This window comes from Montipora foliosa, chromosome 2, assembly GCF_036669935.1.
Source record: "Montipora foliosa isolate CH-2021 chromosome 2, ASM3666993v2, whole genome shotgun sequence".
In the NCBI taxonomy this organism is placed as follows: Eukaryota; Metazoa; Cnidaria; class Anthozoa; order Scleractinia; family Acroporidae; genus Montipora; species Montipora foliosa.
Window position 1 is genome coordinate 36,729,851 of NC_090870.1, and position 10,592 is coordinate 36,740,442.

General features: G+C 37.7%; 1 protein-coding gene across 1 annotated transcript in view; it reads left to right on the forward strand.

The window, feature by feature from the left end:
* Positions 1-442: 442 nt before the first annotated feature.
* Positions 443-10,592, forward strand: part of LOC137992980 (sorting nexin-2-like) — a 20,898-nt gene continuing 10,748 nt past the window's right edge. The window contains exons 1-8 of the mRNA XM_068838615.1: positions 443-789; positions 3,123-3,201; positions 3,647-3,690; positions 7,009-7,150; positions 7,877-7,958; positions 8,624-8,699; positions 8,914-9,027; positions 9,482-9,575. Of these exons, the coding sequence (XP_068694716.1) occupies positions 487-789; positions 3,123-3,201; positions 3,647-3,690; positions 7,009-7,150; positions 7,877-7,958; positions 8,624-8,699; positions 8,914-9,027; positions 9,482-9,575 (934 nt within the window). The 5' untranslated portion in view covers positions 443-486. The remainder of the gene's footprint in view (positions 790-3,122; positions 3,202-3,646; positions 3,691-7,008; positions 7,151-7,876; positions 7,959-8,623; positions 8,700-8,913; positions 9,028-9,481; positions 9,576-10,592) is intronic.

Consider the following 10,592-nt stretch of genomic DNA (forward strand, 5'->3'; position numbering starts at 1 on the left):
GGCGAGGTTAAATCTTGTCGGGTCTACTTGAATGTTCATTCAGTAACAGGAAATGTGGTAGACACGGAATGATCTGTTGAGTTTTGGCGATGGAAATATTGCAGGGAGTTTGAAAACAACACCGAAGGCCGCGCGCGGTTGTAGGATACGGCTTTAAAATTTTTCTTCCCAGTCCTCCGAATTACGTCACCAGATCACCTGGAAGTTGTACCACGACCACCTTTTTTTTAATTTAAAAGGTCACGTGACACGGTCATGCAAGGGACCATTAAACAACAGGGGTTCTCCACCCTGCTAGCTGCTACTCTCCACGGACAGTGTCAGCGAATAGCAGACAGTTATTTCCAAAGTGAAGAACAACTAGTGCAAGAATAGTGCAGGAACTAAGGCTAATCGTTGGACCAAAAGCGGAAAAGCAAAGGTCGTTCACGCCCACCACACGCAGTCGAGGTTCACCCACGTGACCTGAGAAAGTCTGAGATCAAGATGGCGGATGATCGTGAACCCCCTGCTCTTTTTGATGACGATGTTGACACGCAGGAAACTAAGTCAGACGAGGCTGCAGATAACAATCCGTTCAACATCGAAGAAACTACTGAAATCACGCTAAATGGTGGAGAAACGAACGAAGGGGAAAGCGCAACACTGGACGATAAAGGAGTCGCTGATAACACTGATGACGAGAAGTCGGCTCCGCTAGGCACCGATGGAGCAGCTTCAGTTGATGTTGTAAATCTCTCCATACCGAGTGAGGATGAAAGCAAGTTGCCTTCTAAAGAGAAGCCTGAGGTTTGTTTTTTCCCATTTGTGTTAACGTTTGGTAAATTCTTGCGTTGTGCGTCCCATAACAGCCGGAGGTTACCATTTTAAAGTTATTTCTACACTGGACTGGCAATAACAGCTATAAAACCAGGTGCAAAGAACTGACAGAGTTTCAAAACTGAGGGAGATTTATTTGAAGTCAAATTGTCCCTGATCTCTAACAATGAGGTTATTTAGAATTATGCTAGGAAGTCGATTCATCTACATCTCCGGGACATCTGCATATTCCGGCTTATGGTTGTTTCTGCCTAGGTGGTCTCGTACACCGTAAGCATTTTTAGATACATCACTACCAAGCCGGCCACCTCTGCTGGAGAGAACAGGACAGCCACAACACTGGGGACTACATCCCCTACTTTTATCGAATAGTGTGTGGGTTCTTTAATGTTCCACAGGGAACTTATGAACATATAAGGTATTTGTGAGACGGAGCCTACGGTTTAAAGTCCTTATCCGAGAAGACTTGAAAGTCTAACTATTTTCAGATGAAATTACAAAGGCAGCACTTTTTCCTCAGTTGTTTTAAGATCCTGAGTCTTGATCTGGCTGGAGTTTGAACCTGCGACCTCCCACATGACGGGTGAAGCTCTATTGAAGGCATTGATTGAGGATCAGCACACGTGTAAATGGGACAGCGGTCGAAGGGTATAGCACGTCTTGTAAGCTACTTGTTTTACCAATACAGAAACAAACCTAAACATTCATTAAAGGTAACCTTAGACCTGAAAAGTCTTGTTTAGGTCTAATTAGGTCTAATTTAGGTTTAATTAGGCCCAATTAGGCCTAGGTTTGTTTCTGTATTGGTAAAACATGTAGCTCATAAGACATGCTACACTCTTTGACCGCTGTCCCTTAAACACGTGTGCTGGATCCTCAATCAACACTTTCAATATAGCAACCAACTGAGCCACCAGTGCGCAATTACTTTGAATGTCAATTTGGTTTTGTTAATTAATCACTTTATATAAATAACAGTGTATTAAACCTTGAACTAAAAAAGAAAACATAATTATTGTTCAAGCGAAGGTGATAGTGGCCAAATCCCCAAGCAGTACCAACAAGTCATCAATGGTTTCCATTACATGTACATCAAGGAATTGGCCTTTTTTCACAGTACATGTAGATGTAGCTCATCAATGTTTTACTTGCAAACACATGACGTAAATTCTTTGTAAGTACAGTTAACAACAGTTGTTACATCAATGGCGCAAATTTGGTTGTATAAAAAAAAGATGATAATAAGGAATCTATTGAAGCTATGATCCTCGCAGTTATGAAGGCAATTTTTGCAATTGGTAAAGAAGCCTGAAAATTTCAGGACTTCAACGGGATTTGATCTTTACGCAATTGCAAAATTTGCCTTCATAACTGCGAGGATCATAGCTTCACTTGATTTCATACCCGCAGTTCATGTATGATCTATTTCATATATCATTTCATCGTTAATAAGAAATCTATTGGTTTTGGCCTCAATCTGGTGGTTATGCTCTTTGACGTAATATGAAAAACTGGCAGTGCAGCTACTTGTGAGGTCTAAAATTATCCATTATCTAAAAAAGGGTACACATTTTTTTTCTAGGTTTTTCTGTTTTTTCCTTCTGCTCAGGAACAACAGTTGGCTTGGCCTTCACTCCTTACCACCTTAACCCATTGACTCCTAAACTAACTGCCCACTGTTAACAAGTAAAATTTTGGGCTTTTGACCGAGTAAAATCTGTCAAGGGTTATTTCTAGGTGTCATTGGATTAAGGGTATACATGTATGAAAGAACCCATAGTTTGGTGGAAACTGGATTTATTAGCTTTATCAGGGGGATGTAAGCCTTGCTTAAAGTAACTTTCTAGAAGTAGGAAGTTTCTGCACAATATGGTGTGAAATCAACTCTTGTTGACATCAGTTAACCATGTTACCCCTGAAACTGCTTCTATTGACAAATTAAATCATCTGTTGTTAGACAGAGTCATATCTATAAGTATCACTCGTAGGAGGAAAAGGGTTAATATTAACAATAATTTTATTGCTATTCTTAACCTTTTTTTTCCTACAAGCAATAAATTATTCACTGGTTGTCTGGGTCCACTAGCCCTTATGGTTATTCTGTGCAGCCAGTACTCTAACTACAAGGTAACTTACAGTGTATTGTAGAGAGGCAGTGTAAACTGCAAAAAAAGAATGATCTATTGATTGCTTAAAATACACAACATTCTTATTAAACCCAATAATGATAATAATAATAATAATAATCATTAATATTATTAATTTTATTTATTCTCAATGCGTTTTTAATTGTTTATAATTAGGAAAAAGAACCTACTGAAGAAGAGGAAGGGGTTGATACATTTGATATGGACATTCAAGTAACAGATCCTGAAAAAATCGGTAAGTCCAGTTAATTTGGGTTATCATGAATAGTTATCATTTCACATTTCTAGAATTTTGTGATTTTTTGAAGGAAGACCTTTTTGAAAATTTAGGTCATCCAGGGGCATAAGTTGAACCAGATCCTCTTGATTCAGAGGGAACTATCTTGTCTTGTAAGCCATCAATAGCATAGCAATCTTATTGAGAGAAATAAGTTTATCAAGGCCTTACATGACCAAAAACAAGATTTGTTTCATGTTGTCATTTTCAGTGGTTGATATTAATTTTTTGCTTTGGAAATGCTGTCAAGGATCAGCAAAAACTAAAAAAAGCAGCCAGAGAGAGGCTACCTGAGGCCTCCTTTATTTATTTAAAGTAAAGAAATGTAGTATTGTGTAATCATTTATGCTAGCTTTTCTTTGGCAACTGAACTAAGGAAGTATTGTCCAATTTTGTTGTTTAGGTGATGGTATGAGTTCTTACATGGTGTTCAAAGTAACAACACAGGTAAATACAGTCATTTATTGAATGCAGTGTTTGATGTGACGAGAAATAATACATGTATTTCTCTCTTTATCAAGATTCATTGCCTTGTTATATTGTTAACTGAAACAGATATAAAATATTCCTTGTTACTATTTCACCTGGTCATGTACAACTGTACAGCATATTGAGTTGTTGACTCAAAATTTTTTTTGGGACAATAGGCCATTTCCGAGTTCAAGCCTGCCTCATCATCAAAGCGAGTCTAAGTGCAAAGTTTTTGTTGAAAATTAGTTTTCATTCATATGTAAAGTAGAACTAATTACCATTACAAAAACTTCGCACTTAGACTCGCTTTGAAAAGGAGGCAGACGTGAACTCGGAAATAGCCTGTTGGTCACAGTGCTTGAAATTGCGACTCACTGGTTGCCAATGCGATCAGAAATTGAGTGCTGGCGACTAGATTTTCAGAACTAGTGGCCAGCTGGCGAATCACGTTTTGTCTGATAACCCAGGATAAACAGTAGACAACTGTCAACTGTTGTATTTGGATCTTTATATGATGAAATCGTTTGGAACTGGTAGCTAGAACACGACTCACCTTTCTTTCCCCATTAAAATAATGTATAAATACTACAAGAAAATCGTATGCTTCTTGCCGGTTTTACATGAATTTTACACCCGGAAGACGAAGATTCAGCAAGAAGGTTAATTCAAAATTTAAATCCATCGTCAGTTGTGAATGCTAAAAACGTAGATTTAGCCTTATTACTGAAGGACCTCCTCAAAACTAGCTTGATATTGATAATATACCTAGACATCGCATAATGAGTTTGAAATTTACATGGAATCTTCAAAAAGCAACCTGTACCCCTAACGTAAAGTGGGTTGGAGAACTTGTCCCCTCTTTTAGAAAGCGAACACCTGTAAAATTGACTGCACAAGGTGATAAATAAATGGAGATAAATATCAGCAGAAAAGTACGTCAAGAAACCAAGTTCCTCAGACTGATTCTAGATGCTTTTGAAACTGTATACGAGCCGCTCCTTTTATTTTATCTCGGTCGGAGACTAGTACGAGAATTGTGGTTGTGTGGGGGCCTAGGCTGAGCAATTATAGTATTGCGTTTGGTCACGATAAAGGTAAGTTGCTTCGGAGTTTGAAGAGGTGATAAACAAGGATAAAAGACCCATGCTTGCCTTGGCATGGAAAACACGGACTGTGCTTCGCTCCATTTCAAATAACCTTAAAGAACACCATCACCAAACTAAGCCGAAAACAACAATGGCTTTAGAGAGCTTTCTCGTGCTGTTTTCTTTTTTGTGCTATTTAATAATTATGACTTTCCTTGCATTTTTATGATCTCCATTAGTCGCCAGCTGGCACCTGAGCAAAAAAGTTAATTTCAAGCCCTGGGTCATACAACATGATGATGTACAACAATTCAATCAAAATGCTGTCACAAGAACAGATTGTTACATTTGTGGCCTAGTTGGCTCATAGAGCCCTTGATTGCTCTTTGTCTCTCTACTGCTACTTTTGAAAAGCTGCAGCATAATCTTGTTACATACAGTAGATCAAAGGGACAAATAATACTAAGAGGAAAAGATTTCTTGATTGTCAAAACTTCACTTCAGGAATAGAACCCTACCTAAAAAGTAACAAATTAATTGTGTGGATTCTGTTTTCACTCTGCACAACATCAAGTTATACTTGTAATAGTTTTCACTACATCTGCCCCTGCCCAAGATAATATGGATGGCAGTTGAGATGTTTTCCAGTTAATATGTGCTGCACATTGTGATATCTTCATATTATGCTACATGGTAACTAGGTAGGTAACTGAAGGTGAAAGATGCAAGGAAAGGATGGGCAACATTTATTTCCAATTCCATCAACGTTTATTTGATACGCTATTAATTGAAAAGCAATTTACAAAAGTATGGAAAATTCCTTGAAAATATGATAGTAAAACAGGAACGTTAATTGGGAGGCAACATTTCGTCATCATCTTTTTGATCCATGTGGTTCTTTCCACGTTAACTTGAAATACCATAAAATAGGAACAAAACTTAGTTATTATATTCGGATCCCTAATTATTATTGTGTTGTAAATATGATTGAAGATTGTTTGAAAATGTTGATACTGAGACAATGCTTTTGCTTTCTGAGGTTGCGTCTGGCAGTTTGTGGGTAGAAGTCTGTCACCCCTGTTTCTGATTTGTGTCAGACAAATGGTCGCTCCTGTTTCTGATTTGTTCCTGAAAAATAGATTTCCGACCCACAGCTGCAGGCAATATGATTTTCTATTTGGTACTATATAGCCGTTTGACTGCCAAGCCAGCCTGAACTGGCCACACTTACGTATTTTACTCTGTTTAACGCCAGAAGATTTTAGTCATCAATGGGGAACCCCCTGTGAGTCAATGGGCTATAATCTTTGATTTTCACAGTAAAAGGAATTGCTGTAAATAATCGAAAATTACTGACCTTCAATCGCTATGTTGAACAGCACTTTGATATTAATGCTTCTTGTGCCTTTCTCGCCTTGTGACTCAAGTTACCCAGAACACCTTGCAAACTCGGTGAGCGATACCGATACCACTTTGTGTGCCTGGTTGAGCACTACCTATACCACCTTGTGCACTCGGCTGAGCAAATCGAGATTGCTTTCCCCTATACAACATCTACCAATTTACATATTTTCCCTTTTTACACGGGGGCTTCTGCGTTACCTCCTGTGGAGCAAAAACGTGATTGGACATTTTATATCCCTTTTTTGACAAGGGAAAGTCACTAATATTGTCAAATCAGTAATCAATTTGAAAAAAAAACTGGTTTGCTGCTACATGTAGAGTGTATCTCCTGGATATCTTACAGTACAGTGTACAGTGTAACAACTTGAGAATGTTACAGATTGGATTTTGCAGTATAATATTATGTATATGTAGCTTTAGTTAAGAGTGCTTCACTTGGGAATACAGCAAAAGTTCTACTGTAGTTTTTGGCTTGCAGGTGTATTTTCGTCATTCTTTTTAGGAAGGGTAACTATTGATGATGTCATTTCCTTTGGTACAACTCTTTGTGCAAAACAACACTCATTCAGTACTTATATCTATGAAATAAAAAGAAAGTAACATGGTGAACTCAATTTTATTTCTTCACAGTAGAAAATCATTCTTTAATATTGCAGTGGTTATCCTCTTCATCAGCAAGCTTTTAACTGTGTAATGATTTTTCTGTTTCTCTCCACATGTGGTAAATTGATATGAAATTTATTGAGCATGTAAGTATCTAGTGCTAGCAAAGATGACAATAGTGTTTTAATTTTCTTCCTCTTAGACAAGCATGCCAACATTCAAGAATGCGGAATCAACTGTCAAACGCCGATTCAGTGACTTCCTCGGTCTTCATGAGCGACTGAACAGCAAGTTTCTTCACTTGGGTCGCATTGTACCACCAGCTCCTGAGAAGTCTGTTGTTGGTATGGTGCATGTTCCTCTGTTTGGCACTGCTGATTAGTTACAATGTATATGTAAATTGACACAGGCTAGAGTACAATTGTATCAACTTTATGACAATGCTACAAAATGCCATGTTTTTACTTTCCCAGGCAAATGAAATAATGTTATGGGCCAAATTGTGTTATAGCTCTTGCTCTTAAGTTTGAAGACCCTTAAAACCTTCTACATGTATGTATGTGCCCAATTAAATTAATTTTGCTTGAGTTTGTGTGGTTTCCATTCTTTGTTGCCATCAATCAGATTATTTTGGTGGGCAGTTGTTGTTTTCGTACCAGCAATCACAATGTACAATGCAGAGGGGAAATGCTTTGTCTATAGACTGGGTCTATTTCTTTAGCTACTCTAGGATGCCTACCTCTTGGAGCACTTTGTGAAGCATGCTATAGTTGAGAATACAAAAGCAATCAACCATTCCAAACACAATTTTTATATTTTCATTTATGTTGTACCCTGTTTGAAAGAATTGTTATTGCAGCGGAGAAAGGTCAAAGCAGTGTTACTTGCAGTGGAAGTAACATTGTAGTAACTGCCTCTCTTCTGTTGGGTTAAGATTTGTTGTGCGTGTTTTTTTTAATGATAATTATTTGTTTCATGGACACTGAAAAGTCCCTGAGGAGATAATAATAACACAAATTTTGCCTTTTGGAGTTTGCTTTTGTAGGATGATTTGTTATTTTAATATTTAGGAATGACCATGGTGAAGCTGGGAAAGGGAGAGGAAAGTACCCCAGTTGATTTTATCAACAAAAGGCGAGCTGCCTTGGAGAGGTATAATTTTGTATGCTAAATTAATTTTTGTCTGCTTCAATAAAATAATGAACTACACTCCCACGGTAAAATGGAGAATACTATCAGTATGTTTTGTGGCATTCAAACCAACTGCAGATGTCCCTGGTTTGATTTATGGTTACTGCATGTGTGTTTTGACTTTGTTCAGAAGGCTACAGTATTTGACAAAGGTAACACTGTCCACTGTAATACCTTGTTATTAATTTTTTATTCTCTGTGCAGAAATCTTGAAGGTTATAAAAACTTGCCAATCAGTGATGTTGTGTAGATACATTGTCTTAAATAGTTCATATTTGTAAAAACAAGAATTAGTGACTCAACAATAGTCGAACATCTCCATGGGTACTTTTTGCAGTATGGAGTGTACGCAAAAAAGACCTACAGTTTAAGAGGGGAGGTCAAGTACACAAACCAAGTCTGGGTTCATTTGGCTGGTTAAGCAGAGTTTTAGCTTGCCTCCTGTGATTAACGGAGGTTCATACTGCAGTGCAATGTATTGTGCTTCTGTCATGGAATGTTTCTTTTAGAATGACACTTCTGTGCACCAGAATACAGTAAACCTCTACATTTCTCTTCATGCTCACTGCTCTTTTGCGGGGAGACTTCAGAACATGTGAAACAACAACGAATGTTGTATTTTCTAGATATCTGAACAGGGTTGCAAGACATCCCATTCTCCAAGAAGATCCAGACTTCAGACAGTTTTTGGAGGCAGATGTGGTATATATTATTGTTTTTGTGTTACATTATTAATTTGTGATTAAAAGCAAGTGATATTGTCGGCTCTGTACATGTACAGCATGAAATAATTACAGTTGTTGCCTTCTCTTTTATCTACCTTTTTCCATCTATAGTAAATTGTCTACTTTTTTGCGTCAGACGTATGATTCATTTGTTCAAATTAATAAGATTTTTTTAAAATTCTCTTTATCAGCTTCCTAGAGCCAAAGACACGGCAGCCTTCAGTGGAGGTGGTTTAAAACGCCTTGTGAAATCAATGGGAGACACCATGTTTCAACTTACCACAAAGATGTCAGAGTCAGACCATGTATGACACAAAAACATTCTGGCAGTTATTATGTTGATGTCTTTGAGTATATTTCAGCAAAACATTATTCTTTCGACAAAAGACTGGATCGTTCATTTTTTAATGATAATGACCATAATAATGCTATACGTACAGATATACTCAAAGGTGCTTTAAGATGATGAGTTAAGTGAGGAAACCCAATGGCTGGAAGCAACCAGTTGGCTATCTAAGTGCCATAAAGTTGATTTCAAGGTCACCAAAGACATATCTGTCCAGGGTTCAGAGGTGGATTTGAACCAGGCACAGCCTCTCTCAAATCCAATGCCTTTTTTGTTGGATCACACTGTCTCCAAATTTTAAAGTGGACAAAGTTCAGTTCAAACTTTAACTTCCAATTTTTTTTGTGTTACAGTAAGTGACACAATAATTTGTTCTTTTGCACAAAGAGGTCATTTTGTAAATTCTATTGCAGTGGTTTGAGGAAAAGCAGCAACAGATTGAAAATATGGATCAGCAGCTTAAGAAGCTTCACCAGAGTATAGAAATCCTTTCGTTGCAGCGCAAAGGTTAGTTGTGGTTGCTTCTTGTTTTAAATCTTCAGGGGTTCTTGGGGTTTTTGTGGAGGGGTTATCATAGGCATGTCCAGGATTGCAGGTTTCTGCATGAGATGCAAGCCAATTTTCATTTATTCAAGTGTCCAACTAACTTAACTGCACAAGTAAACATAAATGCTGCTCCTAATAACTCTCCCTCTCAAACCGCATAATTGTTAATGTCCAGATGAAAAAAAAAGTACCTTTTACAGTACATATTATAATAAGGTCTGTCGTTGTAGATTACAGGTATGTCTTCTTTTCCTTGTAATGAAACTTACCAGTTTATGTTACAAGATATATGCATTTTGATGTGCCAAGTCAAACACAACCTAAACCCTTTGAATAAATTATTTGTAACATCTTTCAGGAACATGACTCTTCCCATAATTTAAGGCAGTCCGACTTCTTAATTTCCAGGTATAACACAGTAACTTATGGCACACAAACATTGTGCTACTTAGGACCCACATTATGGAGCAAACTGACAACTACAGACAGATCAGTTAGAACCTTAGCCAGTTTTGAAAACCACATACACAAGCGTGACCTCAGCTCTTTGTTAGATGAGGGCTGCAGGGGTTGTGCTTTTTGTAATTCTTCATTACTTTTTTCAATTCTTGTTTTATAACTTATAATGCAGGGTTGTACATAAGAGCCGGCAGCCGGCGAAGTTCGCCGGCTTCTCTGTCAGGTTTCGCCGGCTACTTTCATTGTTTGAAGAGTCAAGACATGTAGAGGAGATGATGTTTATGAGGTCTAAACTACTTGGGCTCAATACAAATAAAAATTTGCAGTGCCTATCTTTTCTGAAAACACATAAAAGACTTCTGACTCAAGGGCAGTTTAAAAACGTTATGCTTGAGACTTTCGTTTTGAAAAAATCTTGCTGGGGTGGCAGGAAAGTAGGAACAATATGATTTGTTGTCCGCCATATTGGATTTCGATATCTTTAAACAGCCACCGATTGTATCTTACCGAAAGGAAAAA